General features: G+C 40.2%; 1 protein-coding gene across 2 annotated transcripts; it reads left to right on the top strand.

Moving 5' to 3' along the window:
* Positions 1-223: 223 nt before the first annotated feature.
* Positions 224-15146, top strand: LOC310949179 (FYVE, RhoGEF and PH domain-containing protein 6-like). Of its 2 annotated transcripts, none has more exons than XM_083916525.1 (21): positions 224-400; positions 1456-3406; positions 5124-5262; positions 5944-6011; positions 6428-6458; positions 8580-8731; positions 9363-9519; positions 9648-9735; positions 10253-10303; positions 10421-10479; positions 10572-10643; positions 11111-11179; positions 11373-11456; positions 11567-11646; positions 11790-11892; positions 12039-12185; positions 12720-12825; positions 12996-13090; positions 13409-13537; positions 13638-13777; positions 13868-15146. In XM_083916525.1, exons 2-21 carry the CDS (start codon positions 1458-1460, stop codon positions 13902-13904), a joined length of 3756 nt encoding a protein of 1251 aa, XP_083772651.1. In that variant the 5' UTR covers positions 224-400; positions 1456-1457; the 3' UTR covers positions 13905-15146. The 2 variants fall into 2 exon arrangements, with proteins under 2 accessions (XP_083772651.1, XP_083772650.1); XM_083916524.1 differs by having other exon boundaries at positions 224-420.
* Positions 15147-15225: the final 79 nt, after the last annotated feature.

Below are 15225 nucleotides of genomic sequence, written 5' to 3'. Positions count from 1 at the left end.
GCATTCAGTTAGAAATGGATAGTAGATATTAACCTTCCTTTAAAGTATTCGGGATCTTGTCTTAGACACTAATGTTACACTTAGGTAATACTTTTGAGTTACCAACCTTTTGTTTGGATTGATGTGGCAGTCTGTGGCCCCTGAGGACCCCTGGTGGATTGTTTATGGCAACAGAAAGGAAGCTCTTGGGTCCATGTCGCTGCCTGGCAGCCAGTCAGCGCGGCTCCGGGGGAAATTAACTAGAGCACAACAGGATCTCATGTTTTACTCGAAGAAAAGCGAAATGTGGATTTATTGACAGGTAACTTGTTTGAAGTCGGCGGCTGCAGATATATCCGGACACAGAAGATGGTTTGTTTCCGCTGCACTGATTAAAGAGAATCGACAAAACACAAGCGAAGTGAGTGATGATGAACTCAGGTAAGTGACTCGCAAACTCGATGATTGTTTTAGTCAAAAATGTTTGTGCCTGCGCGGTCAAATATATTACAAATCGGAGAGTGTGAAAACGATCGTTTATTTCTGTCTTATAGGAGGCAAACATGCTATAGATAAACGTTGTTCTGGGAGAAGCGACGCAACAGATGTAGGCTATATATCTGTTGTAGGCGTCTATCTGAAGCTAATCTACAGCCCCGTCCCTGGTTATACTAAACAAAAAAGTGCATTAACAGATTCAAGTTAAAAACATCAGAATAAATCATTTTGTGCATGTGTTTATGTGTATTGTAGTGGAAGTGACTGGCAATCATTTATTTAAAAAAAAAAAAATATAGTATTTGTCTTCCAGTCATTGCTTTGCCCGGAAACTCCAATTCAAAATGAATGAGGCTGTTTTAGTAGACTTGTAGATGTGTTTTAATATTAAACCTGTGGCTTGTTGAATGAGGAAATACGTGCTGAGGGGGGAAATAACAACATCCCTTTTTGTCAGTAGGTCTGTTTATTGTTTTGCCCACCTCAGACATTTTAAGAACGCTAGTTGAGCCAGATGTACCAGTTTACACGACTATTTTCTAGTCCCTGCACCCCCTCCTCCAATTCTCTCCCCCTCTTCATCAACCATCTGCTCCTCCTCTGCCTGTTGACAGCACCATTAGCTGGATTACTGTGCTGTTGTGTGCAGTGGCAAACATAAGCCATGTGATATTTGAACCCCCGGAGAGGTGGTGGTTTAGTACTTTACAGTGGTTTTACACTAAGCTGTCACTAGGTTAGGATCAGTGCTACCAAGCCAAAGTGTTAAAGAGTGAACTCTCATTAAGGCAACATCTGTCAGAAGTCTGAAAATGCATCAAATATACCATCTGGATTTCCAAAACTTGCCTTTTTTACTGTGTCAGATTAGAACCATAATCCTTTTTAAAGTGTTTCAGATTTGAAGCTGCTTTTAGCCGCTCTGATTCAGAGGAGATAACTTCACAAAGTGCATGTATTTTGTTTTTCTCTCCTCAGGCATGCAGAAACCACCTGTGGCCCCAAAACCGAAGCTGCCCCAGCCCCAGAAGCCAGGGCTGTCTCCCTCAACCCCCAGAAGAGACTGCCTCTCGCTCCCGTCTCCATGCACACCAAGGAGGGTTAAACCACTACTGGCCCCCAAACCCTGCCTCTCCAAACTCACCACTGCTTTGGAGTCAAAACCACTTGTTTCAAAGAGCCTGCACCAAACGTCTGTAACGGAAACCCCGCGGACGGAGGGTCTACTCAACTCCCAAAATGGAATACAGCAAGATAACAAAAAACCAGATTGGGATTATATTATTCCTATTTGTTTGTGTAGCCAGGAGAACTGCATGTGCATCAGGAACACATCAGCAAACAGAAAGCTCCTCCCTACATCTCGAGGTACTGTGGATAACCGTGGGGAGAAAACAGACAAGTGCAAAGAGTCCAACATCCACCTCAAAAACCCTAAAACTATCCAAGAAACGTTTACCTCAAACAGAAATCTCAACAGAGACATCAATACCCCCAGTCCTGAGGTGACTGTTAGGCAGTCCCTTCCTCACAGGACGTGGAGCGATGAGGCAAATGGTAACGTAATCCCCCAGAGTGCACCTGGGCGAGGACCAGAGGAAGATGCTCTTGGCTCAGAGCAAATATCTTATGTGCCCCAGCCCAAACCAGTCCCAGCAGCCTCTAGGAAACCCATCCCTGTCCCTGTACCACGGAAACCCAGGACGACTGTGCTGACCCGTCAGGAAAAGGTGGAGGAGGAGAGTGAAGAGATTGCAGACCAGGAAGGGAAGGGAATGTACGTCAAAGAGGTGAAGGTGTCATCAGGGGGAAAAGGCAGCTCATCACCGTCTATCAGTGTACCTGTTGAAAACAAACAGACAATTTTTCTGTCTGCGAGAAAAGCCTTCACACAACCAGCCCCTCCGCCCAAGAAAAAGCCTTTACTTTCTGCACCTGAGAAAGCACCGACCTCTACTCCTCAGTCCCTCCCACAGGATGTGGAGGAGGAAGACCTGGGTTGGGACAGCAGCATCCAGGAGATGGATGTATCAGTCGACAAGGAGGATGCAGAGGTGGAGAAGGAAGGAACGTGTGATCAGGAGGCAGTCTACAGTGAATTTACATGTAGTCCTCCTTCCAGCAGGTCGCTCGATCAACCGGAGCTCATCCAGCCACCTGCCATAACTGTGGCAGCTGAGGGCGGGGTGGTCAAGGTCACTCCGAAGAAGCCCCAGAGACACAGCAACCCGATGGCATGGATACAGAGGAGGGAATCCTCTGAGGAGAAAGAAGAGTTGAAATCAGGAGATGATGAGAAAAGGCAAGATTGTGCTTTGAAGGAGAGAGTGATGAGGGAGCTGCCTTTACCTCCAGGTGAGAAAACCGGCAAAAAACTCTTAACACCTGGAATCATCAAGCCTTCTCGGCTCAGCCTGGGAAAACAGAGAGCCAAGTCGTTCTCTGGCGCAGACCTCTATCGCTCAGACGGACAGAAGAGGAACTCTTTCCGCAAACTGCTGGACTTGACGCTCTCTGTGAAGATGCTTCCCAAGCTGATAGTCAAAGGAGGCCAGAGCTCAGAGTGCACTGCGAATGACAATGAACAAAGTGTGGACCAAGACGGATGTCAGCCCTTCCACGAGCATCTCAGGGTTCAACGAAAATTCTCCTGCCCGATGATCGGAGTAGAGCAAAGTGTGGATGGAGATGAGTTTTCACCTGGAACAGAACAAGCTCTTTACTATGAGAACATGCCTCACTATGAAGAGATACCAGACTACATGAATGTGCATGTAGGGAGTGCAGAGGCATCCCCTCGGGCCTCCATCTCACAGCCTGCAGCCTGGCAGTATAACGATGAGGGCATTTATGAGGAGCAGGAGCCGTATATGTCCTTTGAAAAAAACACTGGATACCAACAGTGTCGGACGCCAACAGACTATGAGAGGTAGATTATATGAGGGCTTTCATTTCTGTCTCTTTCTTCTGTCAGTACTTCAAGTTACCTATGAATACATTAGGCGATTTCATCACACGTCTTAGGCTTCATCACCTGTAAAATATCTTGTTGTTTCTAGAGAGTGACTGTGTGTAAAAAGGGAAGATCATTGAGAAGCATGCCACATTGTGTCTTTTGTGTCAGATACCTGCCCGGGGAGTTAGTCAAGTACAGTGACACACGTACTCAGCATTTCAGGTGTTGATGATATGTGGGCTGACCTCATAATTTAGATTACACAATATTTTTTTAAATATACACTTCATGCCGCAAGTTATTAATAGAGGCAACACTAACACTCCAGACCTTTTGTCCCGAAGGCAACAGTGTGTATATTTTGTTCAAAAGCCGTATATTTAAATGTTTTTATGTGAGGCTGAGAGGGCACATCTCCAGTGTTATCTAGCCACACAGACAGTTTTTGTTTTATTTGCTCAGGTTTTGAGACAGAGCCTGTCGTCAAAAGTTTTTATCAATGGAACAGTCACTATATAACAGGGAGATTTGTGAATAAAGACACTCCTCTTCCTGTCCCAATACAATTTTTAAATGCTCAAAACAAAAACAAAAAACCCACTAACTGAAACAGCTCAGAGAAAATGTTTTTGATTGAACCGATCCTTTAAAAAGTTTGGCTAGAAGGCTTAATTAGCTTCACAGCATGTTTAAATTCTTGGCAACAATGTTTATAATGATCCTTTTATGCAAAGACTAGTAATGTATGAGCAGTGAGCAAAAGTCAGTAGGAAAAATAGGCTTACGGTTTGTGTAACTGTACACTCAGTCCTGCACGGCTTAGTGTGTCGCCCCTCTTTAGCTCAAACTGTGCAACAATCACATGTTTGAAAGACCTCGAGCAGCTCACAATTAAGAGACCAGTCACAGCTAAATGCAACAACTATTGTAAACATGCCACACTGTGTAAGAGCCACGGACTGGCTGGTTGCGGCTCGGCCTTGGCCAGTTTCTTTTTCTGCGGTGTTGTTCAAGGTGGGGGCGTTGTTTCCCATGTAGTGCTCCCTCAGGGAATTGTGGCATTTGAGATATGTGGAGAATTAGTTTGGTGCTTTTAGATATTCGTATGTAGACATTCTAAGCTGTGTGTGTGATTCATTTCAATTTTATTTACAGTGCCAAATCATAACAAAAGATATCTCAGGACACTTTACAGAATAGGTATAGACCACACTCTATGACTTATGTGTGATGAATGATTTGCAGTTCCCTTTCTGTTGGACAAGGCTAGCATGATCTGACAATGTGCGTATTGATGGTTATTAAAGGTTTTTTTTCCTGTTTGTGTCAAGTGCACCCTTTCCTCTGTGTTCTTTGTTTTATGACTCCCACTTCATCCAAGCAGGAAATGATTGAATCATGCTTGACTGGCTGAAAGATACTTTCCCTCAGATTATGTGCTGACACGGGTGGTTTTATTTTCAAACCTCATCTCTTCTATGAATAACATCCTCCTCTTCCTTGTACTTTTTATACTAATCATGTGGCATGTGAATGACGTGGTCAATTTGTGCTGCGTTTAGTGTTTTTTTTTAATTTATTTTTTTAAAGCTGCTTCTGTGTGTCCCAAACACATGTACTGTAATGTCTTCATGCTCTGGCATCTGCCTCTATTCTCCTTTGACCCTGACATCCTGCCCCCTTTTGACAGAAGCTCTGTGGATGAGGAGGTGACGCCCCTGGATGATGGCCCCTCGGATGATGACATCTTGGCCTACACCTCAGAGGACGAGGACGATAGCAGCTCCACCTCAAGTAAAGGAGACCCTGAGCAGCCAGAGGAGAGTACGGTGAGAAGCAGTGACAGTGTTAGATTTATCACTTCAATCCCTGGAAGTGCTCAGAAACACTTCCTTGAATTATCACACCGTGTTTGTCCTTTGCAAAGTTTCAATAATAACATATTTCTTGGAAGAACTTGATTTTGACACTGCACTAGCTCTCTTTTTTTCATTGATGTCGTTTATACTCTATGATGTAGGCAATATAAATTCTACCTGAGTATATTATGATGCACAGCGTGTATCTACTGAGTGGTTCCACACTTTCACCTGACTTATGCAGGGATTTATTGCAGTGCATTGTAATTAGGGTTGTTCTAATACTGATCGGAAGTGCCTCTGATATAGCCTAAAATGCTGGTATAGGTATTGGCAAGTATGCGAGGCTATGCACCAATCCAGTACCATGTAATTTATCCCAGAAAAAAAACTACTTTTAAAGAAATGTATTTATGTTCTCCTTCTACTATGACATACTGTTAAACTAGATGATAAGACATTCATTCTCTGTATTAATCTCATTGATAGCAATCATATCACTTCCATACAGGGTCATTAGTATACAGCTGTGGATTAATAATAATAATTTATATGTACCTTTTTTTCACACTGGTATTGGATCAGTACTCTGTATTGAAACATCTCTAATTGAAATCCTAAATCTTTGTCTCTTTTTGCACCTTTTCTTAGACGCAGAGTGGGCAGAAGAAAAGCAAGATTCACCACATCGCCACAGAAATCATGAGCTCTGAGAGTGTGTAAGAGTCTTAACTTATTTTTCTTAAGGTGTAGGTTCACTCAAATTATGAACCTGGTTGTTAAGCCGTGGGGATAGTTTTGGTTTTAATGACCCAGGTTTTGAGATTTCTGCCTCCACCCCAGTACTGTACATTTGTGGTGAAATGAATGTCATTTGTGGTAATCACAAAAGTGGAAAATGATGTGTAGAATAATTTTTTTTCATTATAGTAACTTCTTTATGCTTTGAGCATCGCAGAGGAAATTCCATTCACGCCCACGGTATTGGGTGGAGACAGATTTCTCAAAACCTTGGCAAATAAACGAAAATAATTAGTGTGGCAAGACACCACTAGATATTGATATCTTTACTTTCTCTATAACTACAATCATCTAATATAACTTCTTTGACTTTCCCCATCATTTTTTTTTTTAGATTTGTTGATGTCCTGAAGCTGCTTCATGTCGTGAGTACCCTGAAGCATCACCCTGTAGTATTATTGGCTCAACAAAACTGTATGTTTGCTCTGATAAGAGCAGAGGCTGCTGTTATAGGGTTGCAAAGTCAGAAGTGAATTATGTCTATAATAAAATTATACATAAAAACACATTTAAACCTCCCTTGTGGGAAAAAAGCATAGTGAGTGATAATTTGGAAATAATATTTTTTGCAGCCAGACAACTTTAAAAGTATTATTAAGAGTACAGAAATCGGCCACATGGGAAATAGTGTTTGTTAAAAGGCCACTAAAAAACATAAATATTAAAAACAATATTATATGTCTTTTGAAAAAACATCCTTATCTAAACATAGAGCGAGCCACATAACAATGTTTTACTTACTATCTAGTCTACTGTGTGAGCCCACATTCTCCATATGGGTTTGATTATGCGAGGCACTGGGGCACACCCCATCCAGGATAAAACCCTACTCCCTTCAGTTTCAACAGCACAGCTCACATTCCTCACAGTTTTCTCCGACTTTTTCTGTGCTAGTGTGCCCTGACGGTAACACATGATATGGTGATCTGGTTTCTGTGCTGTACTTCCCTCAAAATACATTTGAGAAACAACATCAGAAAATACATGTAGGTTAACAGAAGTATTTGTATTAATTGTCAGATCAGGATAACCAACTTTTAACCTTTGCTTTCTTGCAATCTCACAATAGACTAAATTTGCATATGATATGAAATGTACAGTATGTCAATGAATAAAGGAGCGCAATCCCACATGTATGTCATGAACTAGTTTTTGTTCAGACAAAAAACTAATCATTTAGTTGTAGTCATTTAGTTACAACTACAACCACAACCACACTAGTGGGTCGTTTTAGCATAAAGGTCAATTAATATAAATATAAAATGATACTGTATTTCAAATGCAGGCAAGCCTGATTATGTGCAATAGATGTATCTAATACATAGAAGGCCGACAATCACTGCTAATTTCTTTGCACCTGTTTACAGTGTTGGTTTACCTCAAAGTTAAACCCTTTTATTTAAAGTCCATTTTTCTGCCTCTTTATTTTCACAAAGTAAAAGATGAGTATGAGCAGATGTTTGGAGAAACAAAGGTTACAAAACAAGATTGTGGTGTGATTGAGTCATAAACCCTGCAGAGCGCAGACAGGAAGTGCTCGGGTCTCTGCAGACTGTAGAGGAATGGAGTCCAGTAATGGGGATCAGTCATAGATTAAAAGAATGTGGAGGTGACTTAGTATGTATTTATTCTCCATCTCTACCAGGCACTCAGACAGCTTTTTACAAACTGATTGACGATAACACCACACGCCATTTGTGTTGTAATCTGAGTTGTCACAGGAGCCATATTTTCCACAATGCTCTATCTACTGTCGCTGTAAGTGAGAAAAAGTTTGATTTATAGCTTGATGAATATGTGAACAGGGCTTCATCAACTAGATTCAAATACTTTTTCCAATCCACATAGGATTGTTTAACCTTTTTATTTGAAGTGAACACATGAAAATCCACCAAACTGAAGAACCACAGCTTCTTGTCAGCTCTGTTGTTGTCCTCTCTACTCTTCAAAAAATATTCACTTACGGCTGATTCAGTCACGTCTGCGTTGCAATCTTTTCTCATCTCGTGAATCACCCAGATTTTTTCTAACTCCCTGCCAAATCCTTCTCCACATGACGCACCTCCTTCACTGTCAGATCACATGTTAACCACAGGAGCTGTGTACTGAGTGTACTGGGTGCTCAGTCTGGAAGCAGTTTTATTTGCCATGTGTCCTCATAAACCACTAAAACTCCACATCATCAGAAAGAGAAGCAGAAACAGCAGCCTCAGGATCTCTTTTTTTTTTTAGTCCGGATTCATGGTATCGTGGAAATTTACACATGCTTAGTGTGAGACAGCTGTGTGTGTAGGTCATGGGTCAGCAATATGTCTACGTTTCTGGAACTTAGCTAATTTGTACTGTTGTTTTTGGCACCATGTTACAACCTTTTCTTAGTTCTTTATTACTTCATGGAGATTCACTTCTGTGTTTTTCCCCTTTGTGCCTGAGTTCCTGTATCCTGCATCTGACGCTCCTTATCTTTCTGACTATCTGACCTGCAGGACTTCCGTGATGCGGTGTCCACAGCGTCTCGTCAGGGTGGGAAGCCTGTGATTGAGGAGCGTCTTCTCAACCAGATTCTGTATTATCTCCCACAGCTCTACGAACTCAACCAAGACCTGCTCAGAGAGCTGAAGCAGAGAGTGGCAAAATGGTACAACAGAATCCTGAAAGAAGTGGTTTTACGTTTGTGTGTATTGATAACTGGCTGAAAAAGCATTATATGTTCCTACATTATATGGCTAAAGGTATGGAAGAACCTGGTCCCCATTTTTACCTACCTTTAGATCATGTTCTCAGCTCGGTTTGTCGGTTAATAAGCTTGTTTTTTGTCATCAGGATTATGGAAAAACTACTGGCATGGGCCACGGAAGAACCCTATTACATTTTACTGATACATATATTTTTTTTCACCTTTTTTAACACTGAAAAATAGGGAATTTGTGCGGCATTCATGGGGGGTTGGAATAATCTGAAGAATTACTTCCCTATCATATTTCATGGCTCACCTTATTGTTTCCTTTGCGTTTCGTTGTCAGTTATCGACGTGTAGTTTAAGCCAAGAGCACGTAAATGCATCCTTGGCTTGGTTTTGGGCTCGACTTTGTAGTTCCATTCAAGAAAAATCTTAATGTTACAGAGTATAATTATATGTGTACATGCCGTATATGTGTACATTATTATTATTCCTACTAGAAAAATTTACCATAGATTACTGAAAAGCCTAATTACACATATTCTCAAGAAGGTGTCACTGTCTAGTTTCATTCTACTTTATTCTACAGGGATGAGAATGCTCAGCTAGCAGACATTTTCCTGAAGAAAGGGCCCTATCTGAAGATGTACTCCACATACATCCGTGAGTTTGACAAGAATGTGGCTCTACTGGAAGAGCAGAGTAAGAAGAACACAGCATTCGGAGCATTGGTACGGGAATTTGAGGTAAGGAGGCTTGCTTGACCTGTTTTCTGTGTATGAGGGGGTGTGTCTGCTGGGTCGCTGAGGTTGCTGTGTTTATGCCCGTGTATGTGAGTGTGTTCCTGAAAATTGTGTCTTTTTTTTTCCCCAAGGCCAGTCCACGCTGTGCCAACTTGGCTCTGAAGCATTACCTACTGAAGCCTGTTCAGAGGATTCCTCAATATCAGCTGTTACTCACAGGTACATCTGCAAAAGAGTCACTTTCACAGCATAACATTACTCCCTCATCAAGTTCAGTCACAGTGTATGTGAATCAAAGTCAAGCTTTATTACAAAATCACTTCATCATTGTAGTTTTGGGCATGTGATGTCTCATTAATGGCACCGTGGTGCCCTCTGGTGTTCAGATAAACAAAAACAGGGATTTTTTTCTGTCTTGCTCCTTCAGTCCTCCTATAATAAGATTTTTGAAGTGCAGATCAGATTTGGTGACATAACACAAGCTATAACATGAGTGGGCTTAGTGTTTCATGAGTCTAATGGATCAGGGTCGATCCCTCTGAACCAAAATTTGAAGAATGTGTGTCACGTCACTCTTGTGTAATTGTATTATATAAGCACCTGCAGACTGTTTTTATCCAGAATTTTAATTTCAGATTATGTTCCAGGAGTTTACTGCACAACACTGAGCACTTGTAACCCAGCACACAAATTAGTTTTCACTGCTGATTTTTAAATGTTTCTTATTTTGTTTCAGACTATCTGAAAAACCTGTCTGAAGACTCTGGAGATTACAAGGACACACAAGGTAAACCAAGGACCTCTTATACATCTTTATATTTTAAAGTCAACGGATGGTGTGAGTGGAACAGAATTATGGTCAGTTGTGTGTGAAGTACACTTTCTCACATTTCTACCCACTCAGCTGCTCTTGCAATAGTGAAAGAGGTGGCCAATCATGCCAATGACATCATGAAACAAGGGGTGAGAACCAAGGAGAAATCAAGCATATTTTATTAAGGTGGTGATAAAATGTTCCATACGAGTTACTAATGTCCACATTTTTTTCCTCTCAGGATAATTTCCAGAAGCTGATCCAGGTGCAGTGCAGTCTGAACGGCCACCATGAGATAGTTCAACCTGGGCGGGTAAGGCAATAAAAGATTCTGCACGGAGTTTTGCACATTTTTATGTGTATTGCTCTTTTAAAGATAAACCATATGTAAATGTGTACCTACATCCAATGTTGTTACATTAATAAGACAGTTTAAGTTTTTGCACATCCTTTCATTTACATTGACAATTAAGCCATTTTACATACTAACACATTTTCAGATGCAGCAATATAATTCAACTGAGAATCTCTTTTTTTTTAATCTAAACAATATGTTTATTGGTTTTTGATATTAACATAACAAACAGGGATACACACATAAACATTGGGAAAGATACAATAATGCAATATTTATTATAATGAACAGGAAATCACAACAGAAGAACTACACTATTAGCTGTGAATTTTTAGCAAGCAAATCTTGTAATATAGAACATTATATTAAATACATAAAACACGAAACATGACTTAATCTGTTCTTATGACATTATTGTGCTCCAGATCTTCCTGAAAGAGGGCGTCCTGAAGAAGCTGTCCAGGAAGGTCATGCAGCCCAGAATGTTCTTCCTGGTACAGTAAAACATGTCTCTTCTGTCTAAGCTTTGATTGTGATCGGGTGCAGGTCCGATACAGATTGTTTTACCAGTATTTTCTTACTCTAATCTCCTCTGCAGTCCAGGTCCAGGTTACTTTTTTGTACCAGTACTGCAGGTAGATTTGGTTTGCAGTATGATGTTTGTTTGTTTGTCATTACCCCTTTTAGTTTAACGACACATTGCTGTACAGCACACCTGTCCAGTCAGGCCAGTACAAGTTCAACAACATGTTGTCGCTGGCTGGGATGAAGGTGAGAACTTCACTTCTTATTTCTTTATTTTTCATCTTTTCAAATATATATTATTATCACTGGAGGCTGTTATATGCTGCCATCACTGCTAACAATGAAATTAATTACAGGTTAGCAAACCAAGCCAAGAGGCCTATCAGAATGAGCTGAACATTGAGAGCGTGGAGCGCTCCTTCATTCTCTCAGCGAGGTAATGATTGGAAACAAAAGACATCTCTTGGTAATTTCAGAGCATGTGTTGTTTCGTAACAGTTATCCTGTGTTTTTCCTTGCGGGGCTCAGGTCTGTGAATACTGTGTAGGTGTGCAGTCACACTGTGTTTTCTCTCTGCAGTTCAGCCACAGAACGAGATGAATGGCTTGAGGCTATTTCCACGGCAATCAGTGACTACACCAGAAAGAAGATCAGTTTTATATCCGGCAAGCCTCCAGAAGAGGTAAGGAAACAATTTCAAGTGAACCCTTATACATGTCCTGTTTCCAGTGTATACACTGTTATAGTGATGAATAAATGGATTTTAAAGTGCATGTATGAGCGATGAGCTTAACTCCTGTGTTTTTCTTTTTTTGCCTAAATATTCAGGTTGAGCTAAGTGATGTCGGTGATGTTTCTTCTTTGGGATCCAAAGCCCCTATATGGATCCCTGACCCACGGACCACCATGTGTATGATCTGCACCTGTGAGTTCACCCTAACATGGAGGAGACACCACTGCCGTGCATGTGGAAAGGTATGGTGAAATCCCTCCCCTCAAAAACAAATGTAGTTTCGGAAATATTCACATGAAACTCTTACATGATTAAAGACATGATACACCTGCATTAGTTACAGCAGCAGTACAATAGAAGTAAATACAGACAAGTTTAGAAAGTAACAGAAGTAAATAATAAGAGGTACATGAACAAAAATAAGAGTATTTAGAGACAAAATGACAGTGTTGTGATTCATATAAACAAAGTCTATGTTAACAGTGCACACCCGGCTATACATGATATGAGTATTGCTACTTAGTGTTTGTCTATACTTAAAATATAGAATAATGCAAAAGTCAGTCGAACATATTAGTTTAAACTGGTGCATTATTATGTAGTGAAGGGTATGAGAAATAGTACACTATAAAGTTTAATGTAGGAATATAGTATAGACAGTATAGTGACACAATTTAAGTATACTGTATAAATAAAAAATAGGATAGCAGAGCACAAATATGGTGTTATAGAATAAGGAGAAAAATAACATATTTTGCGCTTTATCATTCCATCAGGTGGTGTGCCAGTCTTGTTCCTCAAACAAATATTGTCTTGAATACCTAAAGAACCAGTTAGCACGAGTGTGTGACCAGTGTTTCCCTGTTCTTCAGCAGCAGAAAAGTAGGTCTGGCTTCTCTCTAACACGGTTTGCAATATTATCCAAACTCTCTCATCCTCTTATGTTTATGTTGTTGGAAACACCAGTGTGGATCAGACACAGGTAATCCACGTATTGTATGTATGTATTTAGCTATTAAACAACTGCATTTTTCCACATTTTTGTTCATCAGGTGAACAAGCCCAATCATCAGCTGTATCCCCAGGAAGCAGAGCTACCTTTGCTTTCTCCAGGAAGCACAAGAAGATACCTGCAGCCCTCAAAGAGGTGACCGATGCTTGACCCATCCATCCTCCTTGATCTGTGCCATTCGCAGGCTTTGTTGCTTCCTTCTATGCTCCCCTCATGGTTACTAGGGCCTCAACAGGTCATCCCTTAACTATACTGAACCTCTGTGGGTGATCCACCTTACCAATAGATGATAACGGCCTACTGAGCCAACTAGGATCGTCGGGCCATACCACCTCAAATCTATGATAGTGTAAACTGATAACGGCCATTTAATGCACTGATAATATTCGTAGCTGGTTTTGATGCTTTGTCATGATCAAGATGATCTCATCAGATGGGTTTTGTTTGTATCAGGTGTCGGCAAGTACAGACAATTCCTCCATGAGTGGGTATCTGCAGAGGTCAAAGAGCAACAAGAAACAGGGGAAGAGGCTGTGGTTTGTTATAAAAGACAAGGTCCTGTACACGTACGCTGCAAGTGAGGTAAGACCACAATTAAAGGCTTGTGTTATGTTCCTGTTAAACCAAAGGCAATTGATTTCATGCCCACCTAACATCGGTCTTCTATTGTGTTTTCATGCAGGATGTTGCAGCGTTAGAGAGTCAGCCCCTGTTAGGGTTCATGTTGAAAGTGGATTCAACAGAGAAGTTACAGTTTAAGCTTTACCATAAAAACACACTGTACTACATTTTTAAAGCTGACGACATCCCAACAGCACAGAGGTACAGTATAAAGAGGGAAAGAGGGGGGCCACTTATTGTTGCATATGGTGACCACAATGATAATACTAATAACACTTTATTTTTTAACAGGTGGATCGACTCATTCAAAGAAGCCACAGTGCTTTAATATCGGCCGACAGTTGCTTTTTTACCTCAGTGCTCTTGCATTTCTGCAAAAAGCACCTGGAGACACCATAATAGTTGCACTGAAATAAAACCCAAATGCATTATTTTATTGCTTTTATTAATTACCTTGTACAATGTTTTAAAAGTGGGAATATTAGTTTTGTACCTAAAGGTTTTCCACAAAGATGTATGCAGTTTTTGCTGCAATTTAAGATCACATGCCACAACCATCTGTAGCTATTTTAGACTTTTTTTTGTTGCATTAATATTTACATTTTCGATTAGCCTGCTTGGATCTCTGTAGCACCGTTATTAATAAAAGCTCATTGTCAATAGATTTGCAGTGAATACTGTCATAACACTTTGATCAACATTTACCAAGTATTTTCTAGAGATCAGAACAAATCTTATATATGTCTTGTTTGGGAATAATTACTTTATTTCACACCCATACTGCTGGCTGTAGAAGTCACAATGTGCACTCATGCTTGTGTTAGAAACATTCACCTTACATTATTAAGCCCTTCTTTAACTCCTAGTCGAACATAAGTTATTTACGGTGTAACAGGGTTCACTGTTTGGACATAACTGTACCATGATGTGTATTGCACATAAGTAGTTCATATGGCTGTATATATTATGTCACTAACACATTTCTCTAAAATTTGTTGTTAATGAATGTAATCAAATTTTCTTGAATCTCACTTATTCTTTATTATTTAAGTTCTCTCACTAATATCTTTTTTGTTATTGTTTTTTGTGATGGCCAACTGTAGAGGGAACGGACAGTTTGGCTGCTCATTACAATGGTGAAAATGTAATGGTCGCCAACGGGGAAATTAATTACATAAATACTCACTGTATTGTAACTGAATTGCGTTTCGAGTAGATCATAGTCTGTTGCACTTAAGAATCACATCCATTTCAGTGTAAAAATGCGTTTTCTATTGCAGGAATACCAGTAATTTTAAAACTGTGGAGCTAGCCAGTGAAAAGATGTAGGTTGATTTGGCATTGTTCACTATGTTTTACTAATTTGAAAACTTAAATCTTTGAATCCTGAGCTATGTCTTCTTGGGCATCTGAATTTATAATGTTTTATCCAATGACGTAGCCTATATCTTCTATAAAAGTAACTATTTCTAAGTAAGTAAGTTATAGTTGCTCCCAAGTAAAATAATGTAGTACGCTGGTATGCTTTGACTGTGACATGCAGAACTGTTAATAAAATGACTCAATGATACACTGCTAATGTGATTTACATTGTGACAGTTGTTTGTCTGTGACAGTTTTGACACACTTTTCATTTATTTCTTTTTTTT

This window comes from Echiichthys vipera (assembly GCF_963691815.1).
Source record: "Echiichthys vipera genome assembly, chromosome: 7".
In the NCBI taxonomy this organism is placed as follows: domain Eukaryota; kingdom Metazoa; phylum Chordata; class Actinopteri; order Perciformes; family Trachinidae; genus Echiichthys; species Echiichthys vipera.
Note: the sequence above shows the minus strand (reverse complement) of the source record. Positions and strands in the feature narration are given on the sequence as shown.

Excerpts from the sequence above, each read along its gene's own strand:
- LOC310949179 (XM_083916524.1), top strand. Across the intron at positions 5,263-5,943 it reads AGCAGCCAGAGGAGAGTACG|ACGCAGAGTGGGCAGAAGAA; the intron begins GTGAGAAGCAGT and ends ACCTTTTCTTAG. Across the intron at positions 12,826-12,995 it reads TGTTCTTCAGCAGCAGAAAA|GTGAACAAGCCCAATCATCA; the intron begins GTAGGTCTGGCT and ends TTTGTTCATCAG.